At 46.0% G+C, this 16,586-nt stretch overlaps 1 protein-coding gene across 1 annotated transcript in view; it reads right to left on the reverse strand.

The window, feature by feature from the left end:
* The window catches only part of PSMD14 (proteasome 26S subunit, non-ATPase 14), a 68,176-nt gene extending 52,435 nt beyond the window's left edge, over positions 1-15,741 (reverse strand). Inside the window, exons 1-2 of the mRNA XM_075284506.1 lie at positions 15,628-15,741; positions 5,264-5,315 (exon numbers count right to left, since the gene is read on the reverse strand). Coding sequence (XP_075140607.1) covers positions 5,264-5,315; positions 15,628-15,728 — 153 coding nt within the window. The 5' untranslated portion in view covers positions 15,729-15,741. The remainder of the gene's footprint in view (positions 1-5,263; positions 5,316-15,627) is intronic.
* Positions 15,742-16,586: the final 845 nt, after the last annotated feature.

Consider the following 16,586-nt stretch of genomic DNA (forward strand, 5'->3'; position numbering starts at 1 on the left):
GTCAAGCATGTGTTAGTAAAAAAAAAAAAAAAAAAAAAAAAAAAGCGTATGCCGCACCTACGAAAAAAAACACAACTGCTTTATCAACCTGAAGACAATTGCAGACCAGCGGCAGGACAGGAACGTGTTATTCGTTGCAGCGTGCATATGATTTACGCTACATGTTTCTTAAGGAGCCTTAAATTAACATTTTGCTAATTTCTCGGCAGAATCGATTGTATGAAGCCCATATGTCGACCTTTCAGACACATTTTCTCACATTTCCAGAAGACAGATGACAGGAGCTGGAATCAAGGAAGTTAATTATGACATCATTAAAATGCGCATTGAGAACTCCGATGGCACAAACAAGGTGAGAAACCCCTTTTGACTTCTTCTGAGTCTCCCTCACACAAAGGTCGCCCAAAGCCGAGACAAAGATCACAGGCGGGCACATCATCTGCCCGGCTCCCGGGTTAGGCTGGGCCACCAGATGTTCTGACAAGCAATCTTTTCATGCCAGATTAGGCCGACAAATTAGGCAGAAAAAACAAGAGACAATTGGGTTCATTTTAGCAGAAAACTTATCCAAAAACTGGATGCCCAAAAATACGAAGATTTAGGCAGCCCTAGAAATGACGGCAACAAGAAGGACCGCCATTTGTGGCGGCAAAGAGCCGCAACAGGAGGCCGGCGACTGCGCTGAAGGGTCTGAAGTAGTCACTGACTACCGAAGCATCTATAATCTGGAGGACTACTGAGATCAGACATGGTGTATATCTAGAGAGAGTGATACCTAGGCTGAAAATTAGGCAGAGCATGTAAGTAAGGGAGCGTTCACACTACCGCCATTGTCCGACAGGTAGTGTCCGCTCAAAATCTGTCACGGACATTAGGAGCGGACACTAGCTGTGTCCGTGACACTTGTCATTCATTTAAATGGCGATCGGGTGCGTTCTTTTGCACTCCGTGCCCTTCCTTTCCTGTCCGCATGTAAAGATGTCCGACTTTTCAAGCGGACAGAAAAACCCGACATGTAGGTTTTTTCTGTCTGCTTGAAAAGTCGGACATCTTTGCAAGCGGACAGTGAAGGAAGGGCACGGAGTGCAAAAGAACGCACCCGATTGCCATTTAAATGAATGACAAGTGTCACAGACACAGCTAGTGTCCGCTCCTAATGTCCGTGCCAGATTTTGAACAGACACTAGGAGCGGACACTACCTGTCGGACAATGACGGTAGTGTGAACGCCCCTTAAGGGTTTATATTTTGTTCGGTTGTGTTATCTAACTACTTAAAGGGGCGGTTAGAGAAGACTGGTGCTCTAGTGACCACCACTGCACGCTGGGAGTCCTGTGCATGTCACCAGGGCTCCTCCTATGGCCAAGGCAAGGAGCGCGCCCAAATAGGCAGCAGCCACTGCAGTGCCAAGGAGAGGTGGGTATGTTTTTTTTTTTTTTGTTTCACCTCTCCCTCACCTGATAACCTCTAATTTTTGGTGCTTTTTCCCCCTAATTTTCCAAAGAATTCTTTACACATTAAACAGATTTCACAATGAGCACTGGTACTACAAACAGGCGGAGGTTTCCTGTTCTGTAGAGATCACTTTTCATCTGTCATCTCCTCACCATCACAGGCAGAATTACAACGTCAGCTGAGCCCAATATAAAGATGGCGCAGGATCCATAAACTCACCCACAACTCTGTACATGGGTTAAATGATTTATATCCACTGGAATTAAACTACAAATGACAGGAAGCCAAGAACTAGAAGACCACGTGGAACTAATATAGGAAATATATTGGGGTGTTGTCACTAAAATAGTGCAGTTACCCAGACAATTTGGATGAATCCTTAAAGAGGACCTTTCATGAGTTGGGGCACATGTGGTTTTATATATCGCTGAAAAGCCGACAGTGCAATGAATTCAGCACACGATCGGCGTTCACGATCTGTGCCCCGGATGAAGAGCTATCGTTACCGCTAATGTAGCTCTTCACCATCAGAACAGCGTTCCTGACGGTCAGACAGGAACGCCTTTCTTCATAGCAGCGCCTATTGCGCTGTACAGTGTGAGCTGGGAGGAACGCACATTTCGTGAAAGCCGATTTGAATTTAGCGCACTGTCAGCTTTCCAGCGGTATATAAAACCATATGTGCCCCAACTCATGAAAGGTCCTCTTTAAAGGTGAAGGAAATCTGTCATATTAAACATGATGTCTTATCTGTGAAAAACAACCTATAGAGCAGGAGCAGATTGTATATAGTGTCCTATCTGCAGGTTATAGAGCAGGAGGAGCAGATTGTATATAGTGTCCTATCTGCAGGTTATACAGGAGGAGCAGATTGTATATAGTGTCCTATCTGCAGGTTATAGAGCAGGAGGAGCTGAGCAGATTGTATATAGTGTCCTATCTGCAGGTTATAGAGCAGGAGGAGCAGATTGTATATAGTGTCCTATCTGCAGGTTATAGAGCAGGAGGAGCAGATTGTATATAGTGTCCTATCTGCAGGTTATAGAGCAGATTGTATATAGTGTCCTATCTGCAGGTTATAGAGCAGATTGTATATAGTGTCCTATCTGCAGGTTATAGAGCAGATTGTATATAGTGTCCTATCTGCAGGTTATAGAGCAGATTGTATATAGTGTCCTATCTGCAGGTTATAGAGCAGGAGGAGCAGATTGTATATAGTGTCCTATCTGCAGGTTATAGAGCAGGAGGAGCAGATTGTATAAAGTGTCCTATCTGCAGGTTATAGAGCAGATTGTATATAGTGTCCTATCTGCAGGTTATAGAGCAGATTGTATATAGTGTCCTATCTGCAGGTTATAGAGCAGATTGTATATAGTGTCCTATCTGCAGGTTATAGAGCAGATTGTATATAGTGTCCTATCTGCAGGTTATAGAGCAGGAGGAGCAGATTGTATATAGTGTCCTATCTGCAGGTTATAGAGCAGGAGGAGCAGATTGTATATAGTGTCCTATCTGCAGGTTATAGAGCAGGAGGAGCAGATTGTATATAGTGTCCTATCTGCAGGTTATAGAGCAGGAGGAGCAGATTGTATATAGTGTCCTATCTGCAGGTTATAGAGCAGGAGGAGCTGAGCAGATTGTATATAGTGTCCTATCTGCAGGTTATAGCGCAGGAGGAGCAGATTGTATATAGTGTCCTATCTGCAGGTTATAGAGCAGGAGGAGCAGATTGTATATAGTGTCCTATCTGCAGGTTATAGAGCAGGAGGAGCAGATTGTATATAGTGTCCTATCTGCAGGTTATAGAGCAGATTGTATATAGTGTCCTATCTGCAGGTTATAGAGCAGATTGTATATAGTGTCCTATCTGCAGGTTATAGAGCAGATTGTATATAGTGTCCTATCTGCAGGTTATAGAGCAGATTGTATATAGTGTCCTATCTGCAGGTTATAGAGCAGATTGTATATAGTGTCCTATCTGCAGGTTATAGAGCAGATTGTATATAGTGTCCTATCTGCAGGTTATAGAGCAGATTGTATACAGTGTCCTATCTGCAGGTTATAGAGCAGGAGGAGCAGATTGTATATAGTGTCCTATCTGCAGGTTATAGAGCAGGAGGAGCAGATTGTATATAGTGTCCTATCTGCAGGTTATAGAGCAGGTGCAGCAGATTGTATACAGTGTCCTATCTGCAGGTTATAGAGCAGGAGGAGCAGATTGTATATAGTGTCCTATCTGCAGGTTATAGAGCAGGAGGAGCAGATTGTATATAGTGTCCTATCTGCAGGTTATAGAGCAGGAGGAGCAGATTGTATATAGTGTCCTATCTGCAGGTTATAGAGCAGGAGGAGCAGATTGTATATAGTGTCCTATCTGCAGGTTATAGAGCAGGAGGAGCAGATTGTATATAGTGTCCTATCTGCAGGTTATAGAGCAGGAGGAGCAGATTGTATATAGTGTCCTATCTGCAGGATATAGAGCAGGAGGAGCAGATTGTATATAGTGTCCTATCTGCAGGTTATAGAGCAGGAGCAGCAGGTTGTATATAGTGTCCTATCTGCAGGTTATAGAGGAGGAGGAGCAGATTGTATATAGTGTCCTATCTGCAGGTTATAGAGCGGGAGGAGCAGATTGTATATAGTGTCCTATCTGCAGGTTATAGAGCAGGAGGAGCAGATTGTATATAGTGTCCTATCTGCAGGTTATAGAGCAGGAGGAGCAGATTGTATATAGTGTCCTATCTGCAGGTTATAGAGCAGGAGGAGCAGATTGTATATAGTGTCCTATCTGCAGGTTATAGAGCAGGGGGAGCAGATTGTATATAGTGTCCTATCTGCAGGTTATAGAGCAGGAGGAGCAGATTGTATATAGTGTCCTATCTGCAGGTTATAGAGCAGGAGGAGCAGATTGTATATAGTGTCCTATCTGCAGGTTATAGAGCAGGTGCAGCAGATTGTATATAGTGTCCTATCTGCAGGTTATAGAGCAGGAGGAGCAGATTGTATATAGTGTCCTATCTGCAGGTTATAGAGCAGGAGGAGCAGATTGTATAAAGTGTCCTATCTGCTTGTTATAGAGCAGGAGGAGCAGATTGTATATAGTGTCCTATCTGCTTGTTATAGAGCAGGAGGAGCTGATTGTATATAGTGTCCTATCTGCAGGTTATAGAGCAGGAGGAGCAGATTGTATATAGTGTCCTATCTGCAGGTTATAGAGCAGGGGAAGCAGATTGTATATAGTGTCCTATCTGCAGGTTATAGAGCAGGAGGAGCAGATTGTATATAGTCTCCTATCTGCAGGTTATAGAGCAGGAGGAGCTGAGCACGTTGATATATGGATTTATAGGACATTATTAAGTATAACATGTCATTCCCTAATCTTAATCCCTGCTCCTTTTATACTTAGGAGCCCAGTGAGTGGTCCTATTCAACTGCATGAGTCAAAAGATAGCTGTCAATCATTGTTTAGCACCACCCACTGGACTCCCAAGCATAGAACCAACAGAGAGATAGACCAATAATATAAAATCTCTCCCAATAAACCCACACGTCAATCTCCCGCTCTATAAAAGGGTATGTTCACACAGCGAAAATGGAATTTGGAGACAGATTTGATAGGCGAAATGAAGAGTCCTCTGTAAAGGGAAATGGTCGGGGCTATTTGGGCACTAAATCACTGGCCTATGAGGCTTAGTGCACCAAACAGCCCTGACTGGTGCCCTTTAATTGACTTCACCCATACTGTAGTATCTCATAAAGGTAATAAATACAAGAAAAAAGAAAGAAAAAAAGAAAACAATAGTACTGACCTGTCCAAGCCCAGGCATTCCTCCTCCGAGTCTTAGGAGTCGATCCATATTTCTAGAAGACAAAAATACATAAAAAATTTTTTTTAAGTGGGCCTTACCTTATCAGTCAAACTACATCCACCTTCAATCACTCAGTATGCCAAAAATATTGGTGGTAATTACAGCACAACATCAGTCTTCCTGTTAATTAACGCCACATATTAATTCTCGAAGCTGTCTCCTCCGCTAATTAACAGACAGTGTTTGCTTCTTTAGGTTTAGTTACCATAAGTCATAAAAAAAAAAAAAAGTTGTTTTTGATTGCAATATTTTAACTGAAAAGGTATTTTTTTTTTTCCCCCTTTCTGTCTTGACGGAGCGTCTCGTCGCGGCGGTGCCTGAATGGCTTACTTCTGATTACTGAGCAGGCTGCCGGGACACAACGCCGAGGCTCTTACATCTTATTTAAGACTCACATTCTCATTAGCGGATCCTTCACTAATTAACTTTACGCTTGTCACTTTTCATCAAAACTGCAAGTGAGGGCTAGCGAGAGAGAGAAGAGCGCTCTAAAGCCTCGATGAGGTCCCTCGTTTGGAGACGGGCTGCGTTTTTTGGGGGCGATTACAAGTTTTTGGAGGATGTGGTGAAATGTTGTAACGTATGAGAGCGGACAGAGTGATGGACGCCGTACGGGAGAGATTAGGTACGGTCTATAGGGGGCGTCTTATACAACAGAATAATATTACATGACAAGCTGCACCACGGCTCAGTGTCCATGTGGACAGAGTCAATGTGTGTAAGCAGAATAAAAATGTCTGCTCTGTTCATACTTGGCTCTAGGTCCCTGAAATTAGACTTTTTTTTTTATTTTTATGGAAATATCCCAGTCTGCAGAACTATACTCATCATAAGAAAAATTAGATAAAAATTGGGGCAACACGGTGCCTGAGTGGTTAGCACTGCAGCCTTGCAGCGCTGGAGTCCTGGGTTCGAATCCTGCCAGGAACAACATTTGCAAGGAGTTTGTATGTTCTCCCCATGATTTGTGTGGATTTCCTCCCATTCTACAAAGACATACTGATAGGGGGGAAAAAAACGTACATCGTGATCACTATATGGGGCTCACAATCAAAAAAAAAAAAAAAAATTATATATATATATATATATTGCTACTAGTATTATTATCATCATATATTAATATACATATATATTTATGTGTGTGTATAATATATATATATATATATATATATATACACACACACACACACACACATATATATATATACACACACACACGAATATATATGTATATTAATATATGATGATAATACTAGTAGCAATAATAATATATAGAATAAATACACAATAATATATAGAGAGTATAAATAATATTATAAATAATTATTTTTGAAGTTGGTGACTTTTTTCCTCCCCGATTCCACCCAAAATTGCTTCCGTCTGCAACTCCACAGCCCTGTAAGAGTAACTTTTCTCTCTGTTGATTTTGGTCAGAACCTCAGGGGACCCCCCCATTGCAGTCTATGGTGTCCGCAGGTAACCGACTTTTAAGCAAATAGAGTTTCCGTTTTTTTGGGTCCCCAAGTAGACACCAAGAATGGAAACCAGAATATGAGGCTAGAGTCACATCTGCGTTCGGGTTTCTGTTCGGGGGGTCCGCTTGGGGACCCCCGAACTAAAACATAATCCACATAAAAAAGCAGTTACCTTAGGAAACCTGCGGACCCCATAGACTATAATGGGGTCTGTGTGGTTTCCAGCTTGGTTTCTGAACCAAAAATACAGAGATAAGTGCTGCTTGCCGCGCTTTTGTCTCTGCATTTTTCATGTGGAACAGAATCCCCAAATGCAGATGTGAATCAGGCGTTAGCGTGAACCTAACGTAAGACGCAACCATTTCAAGTCCAGGTTCACATCTGTTTTGGAGACTCCGTCGCAGAGTCGGCCGAAAATCGGTGGACGAAAAAGTCCTGCTTAGAGAACTTTTTCCTCTCTCCCACTTTTAGGTTAAAAATAAAAGACCCCGTTATAGTCAATGGGGTCTACCAAGCTCCGTGTGTTTTATAGGCTGCCTATACATTGTACACGATGAAGAATGGAGAGCCGGCACTAGTGTGAACCCAATATGATCTTAGTTCATCACCCAAATCTGTCCTTGGTGTTTTGGGGGATGTTCTGCACCCATAGACTATAATATTAATAAAAACGGCAGTTTCCGTGTCCCAGTGATCCCTACATAGGAATATTCCATAATCTATTAGCACACAAAATATTAAAATAAATCCTAATCTAATAATTGTATCTATAGATCTCCACATAAGAAATAGACGCCATGGCAGACACAGAAGCCGGAGACGTGACTGCAGGAACAATGATATGTTTGGTAATTCGCCTTATTTTTGCAGAACACATATGCTCCAGAATTGAAGGAAAAAAAAGAAAAAAAAAACTATGTGCATGGAAGTCGTCCAATATCTATGTCTACCACTACCCTGGAAGAATGAAGTATAGTCTGACATTAGGAGAAGAATGACAACAGACACAGCGACTGAAGTCTGAGCGCCGGGGCCCGGATGTTTCCATGTCACAACCGTGCGCTGACAAGGACGATGGCGCCGTGCTGTCACGCTGCATCGGGTGCAGTTATATGAAAGGTATTTCACGGCTTTATATTCAGTTCTGGCTCTTTCAATAGAGATTTATTAAATTGTGCGCACATGAAAGACGGCGCCATTGTTTAGGGCAACCAATCAGATTCCAGCATTCACTTTGCAGAGGCAGCAACCAAATTGGTTTCTCTAGATGGTCGCTCCACTTTCCTCTGCCTGGATTTGGGAACCGACAACCTTTTCCCATCTAGCGCAGTCTCACATGAATGTAGAAGATGGTCATGTGACCGGATATTTTGTACTGCACCCTCTTCAGCACCTTAGTTGCGAAATGCTATATAAAGGGATTATCCACTTAACAGCTGCTTTGTGGGGACCCGGTGGTCGTGGACGTGCTAATCCAATACTGACGGCCGGGACGGGATGTCTAGGCCCTAAAACAGTGAGGAATAAGGGATTCCAAGAACCCCAAACAAGGAATCCCTGAATATTCTCAACACTTCTGTAGAAAGGTCACCAGAATATCTAAAAATATATTATGAAGCAAGCCAATAAACAGACCGGAGCCAAAGGGGTTAGTGCAATACAAAAATACAAGAGGAAGGCGGCACCAGGGCAACAACACACGGTGCATACAACGGAAGGTATTCATTAAAGGGATCCTATCATTGGATACCCTTTTTTTCTGACTAATACATAGGAATAGCCTTAAGAAAGTCTATTCTTCTCCTGCCTTTAGATGTCTTCTCTGCGTCGCCGTTCGGTAGAAATCACGTTTTTCTCCGATATGCCGCTTTTTCTCTTGCAGCACTGGGGGTGGGCCCCAATGCTGTCATAGAACTCTCCAGCGCCGCCTCCATCTTCTTCTGGAACGGCCTCTCCCTGCGTCTTCTTCCATCCAGGATTTCAATCTTCTAGGCCTGGGCAGAGCCGACTGCGCATGCCCATGGCCACAAGAAAATGGTCCTTTTCTTGTGGCCACGGCTCTGTCCAGGCCTAGAGGATTGAAACCCAGGACGGAAGAAGACGCAGGGAGAGGGTGTTCCAGAAGAAGATGCGCATGCCCGTGGTCACAAGAAAAGGACCATTTTCTTGTGGCCATGGGCATGCGCAGTCGGCTCTGCCCAGGCCTAGAAGATTGAAATCCTGGATGGAAGAAGACACAGGGAGAGGGTGTTCCAGAAGAAGATGGAGGCAGCGCTGGAGAGTTCTCTTGCAGCATTGGGGACGCCCCCAGTGCTATGAGAGAACTGATTTGCATACTGACGAAAATCAGGAATTCTACTGAACGGCGGCGTGGAGAAGACATCTAAAGGCAGGAGAAGAATAGACTTTCTTAAGGCTATTCCTATGTGTTATCGAGAAAAAAAGGGTATCCAATGATATGATCCCTTTAATCTCTCTACACTCTGATATTGCGACACACAATTAGCACAAAGCCCTTCCTTGCACCGAAATGTGCTCCACAAGCCGCAATCCGATGCCTCGCTCGCCACCACGTGTGAATGTAGGTGGAAGATCAGGACAAGGAAATCTTGGCTAAACAGATTCATTAAGACTCTCCCCAGTTTTCTGGCCTGAACTAGAATGAAAATCTAAGGCCGTTCCTAACTGGTTCAGATCTCCATTCTGTCGCTGGGAATTCGGACTGATTTATGAAGAGGTTGGAGCCTCTTCAATATTCTCTGTCATAAACCTGCTCCAATATATACACACATTGATTAATTTAGGATTACTAATCAATCAATTAATAACATGACAAATAATAGCAATCAGAATAATTAGTGTAATAATTGTACAACTCAATGTCAAACATCTAGTGGAGGTATTGGGGCAGATTCAGGAGAATGTGCAAGACTTCTGAACTAAATGAGTCACGCCACATTTATTAAAGGGGCCGTCTAGTGCATTTTTATTGCGGACTCATCTCCAGACTGACGGACCGCCTCCTTGTCTTTTAGGGGGCGTTCACACTAGCGTCGGTGTCCGACAGCTAGTGTCCGATGCTAATGTCCGCGCAAGATTTTCGCATCGGACACTGGATGTGTCCGTTTGCAATTGGCATGATTTTAAATGGGACATCATGTAGTGTCCGTGGGTGTCCTTAAGTGTCCGTTTGCAAAGATGTCGATTTTTCAAGAGGTCAGCAAAATCCTACAGGTACGATTTTGCTGAACGCTTGAAAACTATTTCATGTGTGGGCCATTTATATATTTATACAGGTTCATCATATCCCCCCCCCCTTAAATGCCTCTTCTCTAGACTAAACAGGTTTAACTCCTTTAAGCTAAGACGCCACATAGCGAACGCCTGCCAAAAAAAAGCTGCAGAGAAGACAACGGTGGAAACACATTGAGCTTTTTTCCCCGCAACGTCTTTCACAGAAATTCTGGACTTTCCACCCCTCTCCTACCTATACAGAACATAACAGCATTTCCGTAGGTATCATTGACATTCGGCATTTTACAAAAACACAAGTGTTTTTGAAAATGAAGCTTTTCTGCAGCAGATTTATTTCTGTAATGTGTGGATGGGATTAGCCAGAATTCATTCACTTTGTAGGAAATGTAAAACGCTGCAGTGTTTCCAACGTGGTCAGAACACTGCGTTTTCGCAACATGCGTCTCCATCCTTAGTCCTTCAAGGCCCCCTATCAGTTTTCTGGCCCTCCACTGAACTTTTTACAACTCCAGGACATCTAAGACCTAATGAAAAGAACTGAACTAAATATTCCAAGTATGTAGTACCACATTACTACTCCCATCTTCTATATCATTAATAAACAAGTTAAACAATGGAGGACCCAGCACTGACCCCTGGGGTACACGACATATAACAGAGGACCCAGCACTGACCCCTGGGGTACACCACATATAACGGAGGACCCAGCACTGACCCCTGGGGCACACCACATATAACAGAGGACCCAGCACTAACCCCTGGGGCACACCACATATAACAGAGGACCCAGCACTGACCCCTGGGGTACATGACATATAACAGAGGACCCAGCACTGACCCCTGGGGTACACCACATATAACGGAGGACCCAGCACTGACCCCTGGGCACACCACATATAACGGAGGATCCAGCACTGACCCCTGAGCACACCACATATAACAGAGGACCCAGCACTGACCCCTGGGGTACACCACATATAACAGAGGACCCAGCACTGACCCCTGGGGCACACCACATATAACCGAGGATCCAGCACTGACCCCTGGGGTACATGACATATAACAGAGGACCCAGCACTGACCCCTGGGCACACCACATATAACGGAGGATCCAGCACTGACCCCTGGGGTACACGACATATAACAGAGGACCCAGCACTGACCCCTGGGGTACACCACATATAACAGAGGACCCAGCACTGACCCCTGGGGTACACCACATATAACGGAGGACCCAGCACTGACCCCTGGGGCACACCACATATAACCGAGGATCCAGCACTGACCCCTGGGGTACACCACATATAACTGAGGATCCAGCACTGACCCCTGGGGCACACCACATATAACGGAGGACCCAGCACTGACCCCTGGGGCACACCACATATAACAGAGGACCCAGCACTAACCCCTGGGGTACATGACATATAACAGAGGACCCAGCACTAACCCCTGGGGTACACCACATATAACGGAGGACCCAGCACTGACCCCTGGGCACACCACATATAACTGAGGACCCAGCACTGACCCCTGGGGCACACCACATATAACTGAGGACCCAGCACTGACCCCTGGGGCACACCACATATAACAGAGGACCCAGCACTAACCCCTGGGGTACATGACATAACAGAGGACCCAGCACTAACCCCTGGGGTACATGACATATAACAGAGGACCCAGCACTGACCCCTGGGGTACACCACATATAACGGAGGACCCAGCACTGACCCCTGGGCACACCACATATAACTGAGGATCCAGCACTGACCCCTGGGGCACACCACATATAACTGAGGATCCAGCACTGACCCCTGGGGCACACCACATATAACAGAGGACCCAGCACTAACCCCTGGGGTACATGACATAACAGAGGACCCAGCACTAACCCCTGGGGTACATGACATATAACAGAGGACCCAGCACTGACCCCTGGGGTACACCACATATAACGGAGGACCCAGCACTGACCCCTGGGCACACCACATATAACTGAGGATCCAGCACTGACCCCTGGGGCACACCACATATAACGGAAGACCCAGCACTGACCCCCGGGGCACACCACATTTAACGGAGGACCCAGCACTGATCCCTGGGGCACACCACATATAACAGAGGATCCAGCACTGATCTCTGAGCTGAAGTCATTGACTACAACTTTCTGGATCCTTTAACCAACTTTCAATCCAATTACAAACCAATTTTTTTAAGGGGCCCGATTTTACCCAAGAAACATCTATGGAGAACAGTGTCAGGGTTGGTTCACATCTGCATTGGTATTTGATCCAGGGGAGTCTGCATGGGGACCCCCCCGAACGGAATACCAAACGCAATTGCAGGCACTGTGCAGGGAAAGCGCACGGACCCCATAGACTATAATGGGGTCCGTGTGGTTGCCCCGAGATCTCCGTACAGAATATGCGGACAGGAAAGTAGTTTACAATCTACTTTCTTGTCCGCATGTTTCGTGCGGGTGCCGCGCGGCAAGCACACGAACCCCATTATAGTCTATGGGGTCTGTGTGCTTTCCCTGCACAGCGCCTGCAATTGCGTTTGGTATTCTGTTCGGGGGAGGAAGGGGTCCCCATGTGGAGTCTCCTCGCTGGAATTCCAACGCAGATGTGAACAAGGGGTCAAATGTCTCTGCAAAGTCCAGGTACACAATATCCACTGCTCCCCCTCCATCCACAGCCTGCCCCCTCCGTCCTGACTTCTATTGATCTCTTCATAAAAACAAATCAGGATAGTCTGTGAACTCCTGTCCCTAGTAAAACCATGCTGCCTGTCTCTTATAATATTATGTAGAGTCACATACACCTGTATATGGGACATACCATTCTACCTCACTTGAATGGAACATGGACAGGAAATCAATTCTAATAATTTGGACAAACCCTTTAAGATCATTACTGGCAAAAAAAAAATCATCTTGTAGCCGTGGTCTTAGATAGTATTAGTAACCTGTCCTTACTGTAGAGATACTCCAGGTAAAACTAATAGTATGACGCTAGGTTCACACCTGCGTTCTGGTCTCCGTTCTGTTCTTTCCATCTTTTGCATGCCAGAAGACGGAAAGCACAGACCGGGTCCAGCCGTGAGCGGCGGTGAGCGTTTTATGCTCTCCGCCGCGAAACCGGATTTTTAAATCCGGACACAGAGTACTGCATGTCCGACTCTGTGTCCGGATTAAAAAACCCAGTTTCGCGGCGGAGAGCGCAAAACGCTCACGGACAGACAGCTTTCTCACCCATTCAAGTGAGAGAGACTCCTGCAGGTTTCCGTCTCCTGCCTCTGTTTTATGCAGGAAACGGAAACCTGAAGTACGGAGTGCCGGGTGCAGATGTGAACGAGCCCTAACTAAGACAAGCAGTCTGAAAACTTTTGTATCTTGTCACACCTTACTCCATGCCCTTTATCCAGGAAGCCAAACCCATTTGTGCCAAGCCACATTCCTCAGGTGTCTAAAACAGTACACAGACCCAAAAGAAATCAATTGAGTTCCAAGTGATGTCCATTACAAATGGGTCAGTGGGCAGGCTTGTAAAAGAAAGACAAATGAAACTCATCCACTTTTTTTTACCATTCCATTAATAACAGATACAAAACAGATAACACTTGATCATCAGAAACAGAACAGATGCAAAACAAATGTCAAAAGTGGCCATTGATCATCTGAACTAATGTTAGATCCATCAAAAACAACATGCCATTAAGTCAATACGGCCCTAGGCTAGGCCCATACAGTGACGTGACATGTCAAAAAAGTTAAAAAATAAATAAAAATAAATAAATTAAAAAAATTGGGGGCAGCATGGTGGCTCAGTGGTTAGCACTACAGCCGCGCAGCGTTGGAGTCCTGGGTTCAAATCCCACCAGGATCATCTGCAAGGGGTTTGTATGTTTTCCCCGTGTTTGTATGGATTTCCTCCCATTCTACAAAGACATACAGATAGGAAAAATGTACATTGTGACCCCTATATGGGACTGACAACCTACAATAAAGAAAGAAAAAAAAAAAAAAGTAAAAAAAATTAACCTTTTGACATGTGCCGCACATTGTGACATTACAGTGGCAGAAAACTCAAGTCTGTTTTGATTTCAGTCGCAGGTAACAAGTCCCATCCAACATGGTGCCTGGAGGCTACTGGATCAGCTGATCTGTTTGGGGACCGAGTACCAGATACCCACCAGGTCAGATATTGATGTGCAATCCTGAGGATATGTCAGTGTGAAAATATGAATAGGGGAAAGCCCCTTTAAATGATAGGCTACCAATATTAGATTGAAAGGGTCCGACCCCGGGACCCCCTCCTCAGATTACCAAGACAGACAACATAGTTCTCAGTAATGTTTACATACCCTGAGCTGTCCAGACTATAGTGTGTGTGCGCAGGTACTGCAGAGTTGCCCCAAAGACTGCAATAGGACAGCCCTGCACTATGTACACTGACAGCTACAGTTTGTACAGGGAATGAAGCAGCAGTGTGCACACTGCCCTGCTTACTTCATCAATTCCAAAGATGTAAGTGCAGACTCTTTGGGAGCCTTCACATGGAGTAAACGTGCTTGTATTTTTGCAAAATACACGTGTAAAAATAAGACTCCCATTGACTTCAATGACATTTTACAGGTGTATTTTTGCACGTGTAAAAAATATCATTGAAGTCTATGGGCGTCTTATTTTTACACGTGTATCTTGCAAAAATACATCCAATTCTGTCCAGCAGCCCCATAGCTATGGCTGGAGCACAGGTCTTGGACTGCACTTGCCTTTCATCCCCATGTAGGAGGCCTTTGGCCCCTGATCCCTGGGGGCCCTTCCTCTGGCCCCCGATCCCTGGGGGCCCTTCCTCTGGCCCCCGATCCCTGGGGGCCCTTCCTCAGGCCCCCGATCCCTGGGGGCCCTTCCTCAGGCCCCCGATCCCTGGGGGCCCTTCCTCAGGCCCCCGATCCCTGGGGGCCCTTCCTCAGGCCCCCGATCCCTGGGGGCCCTTCCTCAGGCCCCCGATCCCTGGGGGCCCTTCCTCAGGCCCCCGATCCCTGGGGGCCCTTCCTCAGGCCCCCGATCCCTGGGGGCCCTTCCTCAGGCCCCCGATCCCTGGGGGCCCTTCCTCAGGCCCCCGATCCCTGGGGGCCCTTCCTCAGGCCCCCGATCCCTGGGGGCCCTTCCTCAGGCCCCCGATCCCTGGGGGCCCTTCTTCTGGCCCCTGATCCCTGGGGGCCCTTCCTCTGGCCCCTGATCCCTGGGGGCCCTTCCTCAGGCCCCTGATCCCTGGGGGCCCTTCCTCTGGCGGCCACCATGACTCGGCACTTCCCCCGTCCCGCAGCTTCCTCTCTACCCTTCACCATATTAACAAGTGACTTGTAGACAATATCAGACATCTCAGCGAAGGAAATCGTCTCACTATAGAAGCCTTGCCAAACGCTCAAAGCACTCGGCGTGAGTATCTACTCGAGTCCCAGGATGAACTTGCGGCCTACTAACAATACGCGTTCTCCTATGCGCGCCTGACAGTACGTTCGCTGATCACGCTGCAGTAACATGGCGTCCAGCTCATACGTTACCTGTTAAAAAACTTTCCGGGAGAAGGATCGAAGATTTTCTGACTATTGTCACTCCGGCCGCCGCAGTGAATCAGCCGGATTTCATTCAAAGCAATGCACATACAACACTTCCGGGTCGGGCGTTACGTCACATCCGTTCCGTTCCAGACATCCAATCAGTAGACGAATGAGCTGCGCGATGTGTTGGGCTTCCGGGTACGTAAATGTTTTGTAGAATACTAGAGTGAAAGCGATACCGACAGGATGTGTCTGTAGCGCAGGCGCCATGTTTGCTGAGACTTTGTGTATTGACTTGCAGAGGAAAATGAACACTACGAGAAAATGTCGCCTGTGCTTGACGCTGGTGTGTTTGTGTCGCTGTGTGTGACTGTGTGAGGTGTTGTGTGATCTGCAGTAAGTGTAAAAACGGAGAGGAAGAAGTCAGGAGATGTTAGTGTACTAGGCTGACGTCCTAATAGTGACACCTGTCCGTTATAGTAATGACAGGCCACAGTAAACATGGCTGCCACACCTGTCAATAGGTTGTGGCCATACATGGTGACTTTCCCAAACTGTCCAGGAACGCCGGACTGTGATAAATGGCCAGTTGAGGCAATCTTGAGATTTCAGGATCGTTTTTAAAATCCGATTTTCGATCATTTTCCATCTGAACCCAATTCTGAATCTAATGCTGATGGGATTTTTTAATGATCGAAGATCGGATTTTAAAAACGATCCTATTCACTACACAGCATGGAGTCCAAAAATTGAAGGCTTCCATTTTTGGACTCCACACTGTCTAGTGATTAAAAAAAAAATCCTCTGTCTACTTAGTCCCCCTGGTGTCCACTTACCTGCACAGATCCGCTGCGGCACCCCGTTCTTCTCCGTCCGGTTCTCTCTTATTCACGTGCCTTCAGAGCGCCATGCGCGCCCCCACCTCACTAGGCTAGTGTTACGGATGCTGGGAGTAGGCGGGG

This window comes from Leptodactylus fuscus, chromosome 8, assembly GCF_031893055.1.
Source record: "Leptodactylus fuscus isolate aLepFus1 chromosome 8, aLepFus1.hap2, whole genome shotgun sequence".
Lineage (NCBI taxonomy): Eukaryota > Metazoa > Chordata > Amphibia > Anura > Leptodactylidae > Leptodactylus > Leptodactylus fuscus.